The sequence below is a fragment of the Bison bison genome, unplaced genomic scaffold (genome assembly GCF_000754665.1).
Source record: "Bison bison bison isolate TAMUID 2011002044 unplaced genomic scaffold, Bison_UMD1.0 scf7180017864211, whole genome shotgun sequence".
Lineage (NCBI taxonomy): Eukaryota > Metazoa > Chordata > Mammalia > Artiodactyla > Bovidae > Bison > Bison bison.
Genome location: NW_011494783.1, coordinates 528,852 through 543,557, shown reverse-complemented (window position 1 = coordinate 543,557; position 14,706 = coordinate 528,852). Strand labels below are relative to the sequence as shown.

Below are 14,706 nucleotides of genomic sequence, written 5' to 3'. Positions count from 1 at the left end.
TAAAAGCTTCTGCACATCAAAGGAAACTATTAGCAAGGTGAAAAGGCAGCCTTCAGAATGGGAGAAAATAATAGCAAATGAAGCAACTGACAAACAACTAATCTCAAAAATATACAAGCAACTCCTACAGCTCAACTCCAGAAAAATAAATGACCCAATCAAAAAACGGGCCAAAGAACTAAGTAGACATCTCTCCAAAGAAGACATACAGATGGCTAACAAACATATGAAAAGATGCTCAACATCACTCATTATCAGAGAAATGCAAATCAAAACCACTATGAGGTACCATTTCACACCAGTCAGAATGGCTACAATCCAAAAGTCTACAAGCAATAAATGCTGGAGAGGGTGTGGAGAAAAGGGAACCCTCTTACACTGTTGGTGGGAATGCAAACTAGTACAGCCACTATGGAGAAGAGTGTGGAGATTCCTTAAAAAACTGGAAATAGAACTGCCTTATGATCCAGCAATCCCACTGCTGGGCATACACACTGAGGAAACCAGAAGGGAAAGAGACAAGTGTACCCCAACGTTCATCGCAGCACTGTAAATAATAGCCAGGACATGGAAGCAACCTAGATGTCCATCAGCAGATGAATGGATAAGAAAGCAGTGGTACATATACACAATGGAGTATTACTCAGCCATTAAAAAGAATACATTTGAATCGGTTCTAATGAGGTGGATGAAACTGGAGCCTATTATACAGAGTGAAGTAAGCCAGAAAGAAAAACACCAATACAGTATACTAACGCATATATATGGAATTTAGAAAGATGGTAACGATAACCCTGTATACGAGACAGCAAAAGAGACACTGATGTATAGAACAGGCTTATGGACTCTGTTGCAGAGGGAGAGGGTGGGAAGATTTGGGAGAATGGCATTGAAACATGTATAATATCATGTATGAAACGAGTTGCCAGTCCAGGTTCGATGCACGATACTGGATGCTTGGGGCTAGTGCACTGGGACGACCCAGAGGGATGGTATGGGGAGGGAGGAGGGAGGAGGGTTCAGGATAGGGAACACATGTATACCTGTGGTGGATTCATTTTGATATTTGGCAAAACTAACACAATTTGTAAAGTTTAAAAATAAAATAAAATTTAAAAAAATAATTCTGATCTTGAGAATCCACATGTTCTTTGTGAAAGTCACTCAGCTGTGTCTGACTCTGTGACCCCATGGACTATACAGTCCATGGAATTCTCCAGGCCAGAATACTGGAGTGGGTAGCATTTCCCTTCTCCAGGGGATCTTCCCAACCCAGGGAAGAACCCAGGTCTCCCACACTGTAATGGGTTGTTTACCAGCTGAGCCACAAAGGAAGCCCAAGAATACCGAAGTGGGTAGCCAATCCCTTTTCCAGCGGATCTTCCTAACCCAGGAATCGAACTGGGGTCTCCTGCATTGCAGGCAGATTCTTTACCAACTGAACTATCAGGGAATCCCACATGTTCTTTATAGGAAGGGGGAGAAAAAAACTTCCAAGCATTTAAGCCTTTGAGGAAAACACACATGTATACACACACACACACACACAATTTCTGAATACCAGATATGGAGGGAAAATTCTGCCATCATAATTAGTGGAAAACACAAAGCTATCTCCAGGGATGAAGAGTTTGTACAGATTAAGAAAAATACTTAAGCATTACATGTTATCCATAGAAGCTCATTTTTCAAGACATTTTATCCAGATTCTTTGAGTCAACTAGTCAAAAACAGCTACACAAGAGAAAAGCATTAGAAAAGAAATAGCTTCTTCTACAGTTAAGGATGTGGAGTTCATTTACAATGTGAATCAGTGAAATTTATTTCTTTAAATTCTTGAATAAGCAGAGACTTTAACCAAATATTTCAGATTTACGTTCTATTCACCAGGTAAGAGACATGAGTTACAAAGTTATTATCAATGCATCCCATTTCCCTCCAAGACAAATTCAAACCACAACTCTTAGCAAAGCTTAAACAAACAAACAAACACCTCATGTCACATGGAATAACCACTGTTCCCTTTTTCGGGCATCCTCCAAGCGCTGATGCCTTTAAGCGCCCCGAGAGCGGTCTGCCAGTTATAAAGAAGCCATAATTAGGGTAGCCCTTTGAATAACGGAAAACTAGGCCTTTAAGTAAAGAAAGAATGGAGGTAAAAGTTTCAGGCCCTTATCTTCAGTCTCTCCCTCACTCACTGCAGCTTCAGAGCTGGAACGGAAACTCGGTGGACTTGGGAAAACTGAAATTTTCTTTGTTGTGTTTCTCAAAGACCACAGTTGATTAAAGACTCTGGTGACTTTCAGCAGCAAATTTTAGTACAATTCTGGATGTTTCTGCCAAAGTTCCTTGGTCAGTAATGGCGGCTCCTTTTCAGAAGCACTCTCCCACTTACCGTCTTATTTCTTTTTCCCTAAGCTCAGCACCTCCTGCAGCTTTTCCTCCGCCTAAACGGGGCCGGGCCGGTGGTTACAGCGTTTCTTCCCTACCCGGATTAAAGGCTTCAGAGAGCAGTGACTAGCTACTGGGTTTTGGAGAGGGGCGGATTGTTGTTTGTTTTTTTTTTGGACCCTTAAAGGGTACATCAAAATCACCTGGGAACTTTTAACAATTCAGATGCCAGACTACAGCGTCCTCATTCTGAAGACGAGGGTCTGGGGTAGAGTCCTGGCCGGCTAGTTTGTCAGGCTCCCTGTGTGATGCGGTGACAACGGTCACGCTGGGAACACTGGTTAAAATACCTCCAAAGATGTTAATAGATGTTGGGGGTGCGGGCGGGGAGCGATGTTTTTGTAAAATAATCCAAATTTTATTCTGTTCCCCAAATAACCTTTAAATAGGAGAACATTAGGGAGGATCGTTTTGATTAAGAGAACCTGGCCTTTCTTAGATCTATCCCACCTGCAGGAAATTAGAAGGCAGAGAAGGAATCCACATTACAATCAAGTTGCATTCATTTTCCCCACTCCTTTGTCCTATTGAACAAGGCCTTTGGGGCTGGTGGAGGGGACTCTGGATATGAGGAACCAACAAAGATACTTTCCCCTGCAAGGAAATCCAAGCAGTCTATCCTAAAGGCAATCAGTCCTGAATCTTCATTGGAAGGAATGATGCTGAAGCTGAAACTCCAATACTCTGGCCACCTGATGCGAAGAACTGCCTCATTTGAAAAGACCCTGATGCTGGGAAAGATTGAAGGTGGGAGGAGAAGGGGACGGCAGAGGATGAGATGGTTGGATGGCATCACCAACTCAATGAACATGAGTTTGGGTAAACTCCGGAAGTTGGTGATGGACAGGGAGGCCTGGCGTGCTGCGATCCACGGTGTTGCAAAGAGTCGGACACGACTGAGTGACTGAACTGAACTGAACTGAAGAGTGGATCTACCTCACCACCACTTCGCTTGTGGTGAGCTCAAAAGAGGAGTCTTGACCTTTTCCTAAGGCAGTTTCAAAATACCTTCAACCAGTTCTTTTCCCAGTTTACATTGATACACTCCAGTTCTTACAAAGAGTGTCAAATGGTAGAGAATCAGAAGTGGCTTCTTAGGGTGAGAACCTGACTACCATATGGAACGTCCCATCAAGGCCCTCCAGGAATCTTCCTGACACCCTCTCCCATCACATCCTTTAACCCTCCATCTACTCAGCACCTTCCCCTCCAGTCCGAGAGTCTCCCAACATCATGCCTTTGGATTATACATCTCTCTCAGTCCACCCCCTCTCTCAGGGATGATCAAAGAAGGATTTTCCTTTGAGGTAGCTTATCTTATGGGCTATTCCTTGACTGGCACCATCTTCATAACCTCGAAATTTGTTGAAAATGCAAAATTTTGGACCTCACTCTAAATTTACGGAATCAGAGACCACAGATTGGAGGCCAGCAATCAGAGTTTTAAAAATCCTCCAAGTGGTTCTGGTAAAAAACTCAGGTTTGAGAACCACTGTTGTCTCATGTCTTCTCTTGTCTTATCCTTTGAAAGAGAGAGAGAGAAAGAAGAGGACTTACTTTTACTCTTGTCTGGAACCTCTATGGGAAAGGGAAAGACAATAAATAAATAATAAATAAATCCACTGAAAATAGAAAAAAAAAGTTTGCCCATATAAAAGATAAACATAGCTTATTCAAGATACTTATATTTGCTTAAAGATCTCTTTGAGTCTCCATGGCTGCAGTTGAGAAGATGCTTATGCTTTCAATGAAGAAATTTGGCCAAGTTGATCCTTAGTATTTCTTCCAATTCAATGAATCCATGAGTTTTAGGATTAATGAGAAGCAGCAAGGAGTAAGAATCATTAAGAATATAGAAAGGAATGCTGTATTAAGTCGGGAAATACATATATATTTAAAGACAACTTCTCAGATAAAATAATTTGGGGCCCACATCACAGTTTCATTTCAAATATGCTGGTAAATGTGAAGTTGCTGGGCTTCCCTGATGGTTTAGACGGTAAAGAATCTTCTTGTCAATACAGGAGGCCTAGGTTTGATTCCTGGTCGAGAAGATCCCCTGGAGAAGGAAATGGCAACCTTCTCCAGTGTTCTTGCCTGGAGAATCCCATGGACAGAGGAGCCTGGCAGGCTACAGCCCATGGTGTTGCAGACTTGGACAGCACTGAGTGATTGACACTATAAGCCTCACTCAAAGATGCCCCTTGCTGGTAAGAGCATTTTGTAGGAAAAGAGGGAGGCAATAACCATTAAGAAATGTCTGGTTAAAGATGCTCAGATTAGTCTCAAAATGGACTAAAATGTAAGTAGGTTCCAAAACTGATAGTCAGCTGAGTGGGCAACCCTACATTCCCAGAAAGGATCTTGAAAGATTATCAGTGTCTTAGAAAACTGTTCAAATTTTATCAGAATTCTAAGCACTTTCAGCAGGAGCTGTGAATTGCCTCTTCCAAAAAGGCCTGTCTCACTACAGGTTTAAGACAACTCCTTCCTCAGTTTCTAGTTCCTCTCTTCTCATTGAGTTCTTTTTTACTTTTTTCACTTTTGATAAGTAATTTAAACTTCCTGAATATTCCTGATTGCTTCATCTATAAAGTGGGGGAAATAATTTCTTCCCCAAATGAAAGAATAAGGCTAGAAAAACACAACTACCTCTTTAGAGTCTTCCAAGGTCTATGACTGACTAATCAAACTCTGGGCTTCCCTGGTCGCTCAGAGGGTAAAGCATATGCCCACAGTGCAGGAGATCTGGGTTCGATCCCTGGGTCAGGAAGATACATTAAAGGGGAAAGTTTTCTATTCTTGGCTTCTGATCCTACCACAATGCCAAGCTATGGTAGATTTATCTATTCTATGTGATTTACCAGTGAAACGCACAGTCCCTGCTATGTTTATGCATGCCCTATGAAGTTAAAAAGTTAACTCAATCTGCATGATTACCCTATGAGCCAAGTGCAATTCTTCCCATTTTACAGATGATAGAACTGAGTCAGAGATGGAGACTGAGACACTGTTTAAATAACCAGCCCAGACACAGTGTCTGGTAAGTACCAGAGCTTGGATTTGAACTCAGGAATCTGCATTCAATGACTGTGCTCAATAAATGGTTACTAATTGATATCCTGTCCCATTGCTTGATTCACCACTAATCAGGTTGTGCCTTGTCAGGGATGAAACAGTGACAGATAATCATAAATAAGTTAAACTTTAGAGAACCCCAGCAGAAAGGAATGAACCACCTGGTCCAGGTAATTAAAGCTGGACTGTAGCCAGCTTTGGACTGTAGCCTGGCAGGCTTTAGACTCCATGGGGCTCCAATCCCATGGACTGTGGCCAGACAGGCTTTTCTGTCCATGGAATTTCCCAGGCAAGAACACTGGAGTGGATTGTGATTTCCTTCTCTAGGGGATCCTCCCTATCCAGGGGTCAAACCCATGTCTCCTGTGTCTCCTGCATTGGCAGACATGTTCTTTACCTCTAGAGCCATTGGGGCATCTAATTAAAGCCTACATCATTTTCTTCTATTGAATTGTATTTCCCACTACCTGCTCTGATTCTTGTGTACTTATATTTGTCATCTGTCCCTGGATTGAACCTTCTATCACCAGGGGTCCCCAACATCCAAGGTCTAATGCCTGGCGTTCTGAGGTAGAGCTAATGTAGTAATAATAGAAATAAGAAAGTGAAAGTGAAAGTTGCTCAATCATGTCAAACTCTTTGCAACCCCATGGACTATACAGTCCATGGAATTCTCCAGGCCAGAATACCAGAGTGGGTAGCCTTTTCCTTCTCCAGGATATCTTCCCAACCCAGGGATCGAACCCAGGTCTCCTGCATTGCAGCTGGATTCTTTACCAGCTAAGCCACAAGGGAAGCCCTTGAAATAAAGTAAAATAAATGAAAGCAAAATAAATGTAACATGCTTGAATCATCCCCAAACCATCCCCCCAACCCTGTCTGTGGAAAAATTGTCTTCCATGAAACCGATTCCTGGTGCCAAATAGATTGGGGACTGCTGTTCTACACCACAGGCACTGAGATTAGTCTTTATTTGAGAAAATGGTAGAGAAAGTGACTGAGAAGCACCTCTTTCAAGGAATTAGAGCCCCCTACCCATATAGAGTTAGCACTTGAACAGCATGGGGATTGAACTGCATGGACCCACTTATATGCAAATTTGTTCAAAAGTAAATGCTATGGTTCTACAGAATCTGTGGTTGATTGAATCCACACAAACAGAAGATCCACCTGTATGGAGGGCCAGCCATAAGTTATACCTGGATTTTCAGTTGTTTAAGGATCAACTGTCAATGCTGCTGGTCACCTAACAGGTTCTTTACATTATTCTTAAGGAAAAGGTACCATACCTGGTTAGAAGATATTACTCCCTTGACTTTTCAGAGCCCCTGACATTGTCTTGTGGCCATAAAAGATATTGCTTTCTCAGATAGTAGAAGAATGAAAAGATCCTTGCTGGGGATAAGAAACCAGAGATCTCTGAAGACTCTGAAGGCGAATGAACAACACTGATCTGGCATAATAGCAATAACTAGTAAGTATGCAACTGCTGCCAACACAACTACTTGTTCAGCTGTGAGAGGCCCCAGAGCAGGACCCTGCTTTTGGAGGCAGAGCTCAAGTGGAGAGAGCCTTACTTCTGGGCAGCTGGACACATGACTCTTCATATCGTGTCCACAACTGGGGACAACCCTCAGGCTTCAGGCTTGACCGCTGGCCTCTAGATATTATGTACTCGAGAACAGCATTTTCTCCGTGTATGTTATGTGTCGAGCACTGTGCTGATGCAGTATCTTATTGGCAGGTCTTAATTTTCTATGACATAAGATTGTTCCTATTTCACCATGAGGGTCCTATATTTTAAGTACTGACTCCAGCCACAAAATAAGTAGGGAAAAATGGGGTTCATTCACTTGTCTCTCTGACTCCAACCTAGCAGTGTCTGCTCTTTTAACCTGATGTATCTCTGAATCCTTGACATTTGGGTCATTGTATTGTTTTGTATAATGGCAGTGTTGTGTCCAAATGTGTGTGTGTGTGTTCCCTCTTCCATGACCTTTTTTGTGAGGATGAAAGCTTTCAGTCAGGATACAGGGTAGAATTTGTCTCCACTATGACTCAGTAGAAACTTCATAACTTCCAATTACCAGAAGGCTCCTATACTGGCCCTCTCCTATAATGAAAGGTTCTATAAGCTTTCCTATAATGCAACGTACAATACAGTATTCACAGCTACATCAGAACAACAAAAATATCGCTCTAACATCTTGACAGTATTATAGGAATGGAAGGGAAAATGTATAGCTAAGAACAAGTGTGAAAATAAAATTATGCTAAAAAACTATACTCTAAAAATAATTTTGAACTAGATAATTGTTTAGAGATGCTATTTTTTATTACCTTATTTTAAGAGCATTGAATTTTACTCTCTGTTTTTTTTCATTCATTCTTTCTTTAAAAGAAATAACAAAATGGAGAAATGCTTTATACTTTTACCTAAAAATGCATTATGTTTAATATTACAACCATATGATGATTTTTCCCATTTCAATTATACAGAGAAAATAAACGTTTGAATCACTGGAATAACTTTATAGTTGACAAGCGTTGCTTATATTGTTGAATATACTTAAACATATTCAAAATATATAGACTGACATTTTAGAATCTGAGGTATTGACTTTGGGCAACAGTTAACCAAATTTTTAAATTCTCACTGGGAGCACTGAATTGAAACATTTAGATCTTCTCTAGAACTATTTTATTTGAAGAACTTCTAACTCTAAAAATGGTAACAGTTTATATTTTAAGGATTCCCTTTATTTTAAAATTATAATTACAATTATACATTGGCAGCATGTGAACAATTTAGGCATAAAATAACTGGAAAAAACCTGCAACAAAGAAATTTGTAAAAATAATTATCGAAACCTGCAACAAAGTTTGTAAAAATAATTATCTTCTGCCAGGCTAAGCAACTCTATGTGTTTATTTATGTGTAATGTCTAGAGTAGTAATCTGGACTTCACCTTTTTGACTGGTTGTCTTTTTTAATGCCTATTATATCTACTTACAGTGTTGAATAGTATATTTCATGCTTTGGACACTATATATTTTTTAAATGTAAGTTAATTATGATAAATGTTGTACTTAATCTATAATTTAACTCTTGAGGTAAATAAAATTTTCATGACCTGTCAGAAAATAGCGAATAATCAATGTCATTATGATGCATTTAATAATAAAACTGAAAAGAGTCTGCACAGCAAAGGAAACCATCAACAAAATGAAAAGGCAACCTATCAAACAGGAGAAGATATTTGGAAGTCTTACAAGAGGTTAGTATCCAAAGTATATAAAGAACTCATACAACTCAACAGCCAAAAAAAGAGAGAGAGAGAGAGAGAAACCAATTTTTAAGTGGGCAGAGGATCTGAATACTTTTCCAAAGAAGACATACAGATGGACAATAGGTACATTGAAAGGTGTTCAATATCACTAATCATTAGGGAAATACAAACAAACCACAATAAGATACCATCTTACACCTATTAGAATATCTATTATTAAAAAAAAAAAAAAAAAAACAAGAAATAACAAGTGTTGACAAGGATGGGGAGAAAAGAGAACCTTTGTGCACTGTTGGTGGTAATGCGAATTGGTATAGCCACTATGAAAAACAGTATGGAGGGTTCTCCATCAAAATATAGTATTACCAAATGCTCCAGCAATTCCACTTTTGAGTATTTATCCAAAAGAACAAAAACACCAACTCAAAAAGACATATGTACCCCCATGTTCATTGCAGCATTATTTACAATAGCCAAGATGTGGAAGCAATCTAAGCGTCCCTCAATGAATAAATTGTATATATAATGGGGAAGGAAATTTTGCCATTCGCAACAACATTGCAAGTGCCTTGAGGGCATATGATAAGTAAAATAAGTCAGGGAGAAAGACAAATAGCATATAATCTCACTTATATGTGTAACCTAAAACAAATATTAGAACAAAAACCGAGCTCATTGATACAGAGAATAGATTGGTGGTTCCCAGAGGCAGAGGAAGGGGGTGGAGGGTGGGCAAAATTGGTTAAGGGGTCAAGAGTGATAAACTTTCAATTATAAAATAAATAAGTCAAGGGGACATATTACAGAGTAGTGACTATGATTAATAATACTTTATTATGTACTTGAAAGTTGCTAAGATAGTAGATTTTAGAAGTTTTCATCACAAGAAAAACATTTTGTAACTACCTATGGTGATGAATGTAACTAGACTTATTTAGGTGATCATTTTGCAATATATGCAAACATCCAATCGTAATAATTTCCATCAGCATCATGGAGACAGTTGTTTAATCTGTTTTCATAAGTCCATGAGACTTTTGCCACCATGAATGAGAAATAATGTCAGTTATATCATGGTTGTCTCATTCTGCTTGGTGCCACCCTAAACCATCTTCAGACAGGTTGGTTAAAATTACAAAAATATTGGTGATGAAAATTTCAGGAACTTCAACTGATTAAATCTTGTCTTATTAGAAATCATCATAATATAAGAGTAAATATAAAGTTTGAGCAGTACTCAAAACCCATACCTCCAGTATAATTTAAACATTACTAATGAATTTTCTTCATTTGATCAAATCCTAAACTTTTATATGTTTGTTTACAGAGTTTCTCATTGAACTAATACTTTCTCTAACTTTTTCTCTCTACTTCTAAATTATTCCACAAGGAATTTAGAGATTATCTAAACTCTTGCTTCATCCATTGGCCTTAAAATTGGTGAGAGAGAATAATTTAACTTCAGTATTTTCTGTATTGAAATTTCAGCTCTACTTTGGAGGATTTCTCTTATGACATAATTTTACTGTACTGTGTCCAGCTACTAGAAGGCGATAAGAAGTCATGTATGTCTAAGTACATAAGCCAGAAAAATATAAGAATGTAATTTTCCTACATTTTTTCTTCATTCATTAATATTCCTAGTTTTAAAAGATAGAGTTCAGTATTTTTTAAGAAAGACTAAATAATCTGATAATTTAGCTGTCCCTAAAGACAAAGGGTGGTCCAATCAGTCCATCCTAAAGGAGATCAATCCTGGGTGTTCATTGGAAGAACTGATGCTGAAGCTGAAACTCCAGTACTTTGGCCACCTCATGCAAAGAGTTGACTCATTGGAAAAGACCCTGATGCTGGAAGGGATTGGGGGCAGGAGGAGAAGGGGACGACAGAGGATGAGATGGCTGGATGGCATCTCTGACTCAATGGATGTGAGTTTGGGTTAACTCCGGGAGTTGGTGATGGACAGGGAAGCCTGGCGTGCTGCGATTCATGGGGTCGCAGAGAGTCGGACATGACTGAGCAACTGAACTGAACTGAAAGACAAAGGGACAAAAGATGCTCATTTCCAAGAGTCTTTGCCTTATAGAATTTGGACAATTACCATATTCATATCAAATTTCTCATCGGGAAATTTTTCTGAGTTTTTCTTTCAGCAAGCCACACATTTTAAAAGAAAATCCCCAAACAACGCTGTATGTACCCCTCACATGGACCTCTTCTGCAGAGCTCTGTACAAGGCACCCTTCACCTGAGCATTCCTCAGGCTGTAAATGAGAGGGTTCAGGAATGGATTAAAGAGACTGTGAAACAGGGACAGTATTTTCTCCTCCTCTTCTCGTTGATTGGAGTCTGGCACCATATAAACCAACATGGCTATGCCAAAGAAGAGTCCAACCACACAGAGGTGGGAGGAGCAGATGGAGAAAGCCTTTCTGCGGCCCTCCTTTGACTGGATCTTCAGGACAGCGCAGAGGATACGTATGTAAGAGACTAGCATTAAGCACAGGGGCCCAACTAAGACAAATATAGAAGCAGCAAGGAGGACCACTTGGTTGATCCATGTGTCAACACAGGCCAGCTTGAGGACAGACAGAATTTCACAAAAGAGGTGGTTCACTTCCCAAGGCCCACAGAAGGGCAATCTTAGGAGGAGAACTGCATGGGCCAGAGCCAGAATAAATCCACATGCCCAGGAAGTGGTAGCCAGGACCCTGCAAGCTCTCCAGTTCATGATGACAGTGTACTGGAGGGGATGACAGATCGCCACAAACCTATCGTAGGACATCACCATCAAAATCAGGCACTCCGTAGCAGCAAACCCCAAATACAAAAAAGTCTGCAGTATGCATGGGACAAAGGAGATGGTTCTATTCTTGTTTGCTAAGTTTGCCATCATCTTGGGGACATTGTTGGAAGCATAGGACATGTCGATGATGGCCAGGTGTGAGAGGAAGAAGTACATGGGGGTGTGCAGTCTCAGGTCCAGACAGATGAGTCCCAAGATCATGCCATTTGCCAGCAGACTGAAGATGTAAAACAGGGAGAAGATCCAGAAGAGAAGCTTTTCCATCTTTGCGCTGAGATGGAAGCCTACCAAGATGAATTCTGTGACCCATGACTGGTTACTTTCCATTCCTTAATGACAGCTTGTCAAGGAATGAAATGTGATAAGAGGAGTTAGAGGTGGAGGATCAAGGAAATTGGAGTTACTCATCTCAAAATGAGCTCAGACAAAGGTTGAGTCCTTGTCCTACGTACTCCTCAAAATTGATGAATATGAGACATATTTAAAGATAGAAAAGCGTTAAGAACTGTACAAGGAACTCCCATATACAAAAACCCAGATACAATGAATTTTAATATTTCTTTTATATTTGCCTTTTTATTCTCTTTTTCTCTCCATATATAACATATTCTTTCTTTCTGAACCCCTTCAGTTTACATTGGAGACATGATGCATATTTACCTTAAATTCCTCATTTATTTCTCCAAGAGCAAAGATACTTATTTAACTTAACCACAATACAATTATTAAAATCAGGCAATTTCATATTAACATGATTTTTTAATTCATAGTTTTCTCTCGCTAGTCCTCTACTCTTTAGTTTTCCTTCATTTGGAATACTCAATCTTTCTTTGGGTTTCATGACACTGATACATTTTAAGGGAATAAGAGTACTTCTTTAGTAGAGTGTTCCTCAAATGGAATGATACAAAATTCCCCATTTTTGATTCAGATTATTCACCCTCTTCAGGAAAAACATCCCTGAGTAGGTGCATGATATTAACTTGTCCCATTGTTGGTGACACTAACTCAGATCACTTGGTAAAGATGATTCATCACAACCATCTCCATTATAAAATCATTCTTTTTTTCCCCTAATGTAATTTAATGGAGCACCCATTAAAATTAATATGTAAATATTCTGTTCCTCATAAAGCTTTCAGCAACTCATTTGAGCATCTATCGATTACTTGCCTGATTCAATTATTAGTAATGATGTTTACAAAATGTGGCATTCCAACTCATTCATTGCTTTTATATATATGGGTTGTCAAGTTTAGTATATGGAAAAGTCCTATATCTATCTATCTGTCTCTATGAGTCACTTGCTCCTTGGAAGAAAAGCTATGACAAACCTAGACAGCATATTAAAAAGCAGAGGCATTACTTTGCCAACAAAGGTTCACGTTGTCAAAGCTATGGTTTTTCCAGTAGTCATGTATGGATGTAAGAGTTGAACCATAAAGAAGGCTGAGCACTGAAGAACTGATGCTTTTGAACTGTGGTGCTGGAGAACACTCTTGAGAGTCCCTTGGACAGCAAGGAGATCAAACCAGTCACTCCTAACGGAAATAAGTCTGAATATTCATTGGAAGGACTGATGTTGAACCTGAAGCTTCAATACTTTGGCCTCCTGATGTGAAGAGCTAACTCATCAGAGAGACCCTGATGCTAGCAAAGATTGAAGGCAGGAGGAGAAGGGGACAACAGAGGAAGAGATGATTGGATGGCATCACTGACTCAATGGACATGAGTTTGAGTAAGCTCCGGGAGGTGGTGAAGGACAGGGAAGTCTGGTGTGCTGCAATCCCTGGGGTCACAATGAGTCTGACATGACTGAGCAACTGAACAACAACAAGTGCATCTGTATCTGTCTCTTCTCTCTCTCTGTTTTGTCTGTCAATATGGACTCATGATTTTTTTTATCAATGGATTACAACTATTTATTTATCATTACATCCTTAACTGTTCTAGATATGAACCTCAAAGTTCACTCCTTTGGCATTTTAATGTGTTCCCATAATTTTTGAGTACTTTCTTACTTCTGATAAGATGTTTCAAGCTGTTTTATTACATTTTCCACTTCAGCCATGGACACAGTCATTTCTCCAAAGAGATCTGATTACTTTTAGTAAAAACAAATCATATAAAGCAGTATCTGAATTTTAATAATTTTTACTTTTATCATGATATTTGCCAGATTTTTATGTCCTCATTGAAAAGAATCAACATTTAATTTGGGAATGTGCACAAATTGTTATAGGGAATAACTGATTCTTTTAATTACTTTGAAAATATATCTTACCTGTCTTCCCTTATGCTCTCAAATCAATTTCACTAAATTGAATAATAGTTTTGAAGAAAATGGTCTTGATATTATTCAGTACTTTTTTAAGTTAATATATATATTTGTAACTGCATGTGTGCTAAGTTACTTTAGTCATGTTTTTTGTGATCCTATGGATTGTAGCCCACAAGGTTCCCCTGTCTGTGTGATTCTCCAGGCAATAATACTGGAGTGGGTTGCCATGCCCTCCTCCAGGGGATTTTCCCCACCCAGGTATTGACCCTGAGTCTCTTATATTTCCTGCATTGGCAAGCTGGTTCTTTACCACTAGCACCACCTGGTAAGCCCTGTATTTGTAACTAGTAGCCTGTTAATGACAATGTTTATACGATTTTCTTGCTTTTATTTCTATTCAAAAAAACCACAGATTTTTGAACATATTAAGAGTGTGGTTCCTGGTGTGAATAATGTCGTACCTACCTTGCATGAGTTTTTGACATTGTTTCAAAAGCTTCTTAGGAAAACACCGTGAAACTGTATTTAAAAGACTGAAGAGGTAGTACTCTAAAACATACAACCATAGATGATCATTGTTAATGTTCTGTATACATAGTCACACCATTTTACTGTACATCCATTTATATGTATACGTATATATATGTGTGTCAGTGTTGTTAGTTACCTATTTCTTTCACTTATAAACATCAGGAATGATTTTCCATGTCTAAATATTTCTCTGTAACATACTTTGAATGGCTGCATACTGTTTCCTTGAATAAAAATGTTTTAATATTTTAACTCCTAATTAAGTTCAT

At 39.1% G+C, this 14,706-nt stretch overlaps 1 protein-coding gene across 1 annotated transcript; it reads right to left on the bottom strand.

The window, feature by feature from the left end:
• Positions 1-11,022: 11,022 nt before the first annotated feature.
• Positions 11,023-11,952, bottom strand: LOC104992107 (olfactory receptor 2A2-like). The gene has a single exon (XM_010844859.1). The coding sequence runs from the start codon at positions 11,950-11,952 to the stop codon at positions 11,023-11,025; it is 930 nt and encodes a 309-aa protein (XP_010843161.1).
• Between the last annotated feature and the right edge of the window lie 2,754 nt (positions 11,953-14,706).

What these genes read in the sequence shown, in the direction of transcription:
- LOC104992107 (XM_010844859.1), bottom strand. Translation starts at nt 11,952, where the DNA reads ATGGAAAGTAACCAGTCATGGGTCACAGAATTCATCTTGGTAGGCTTC.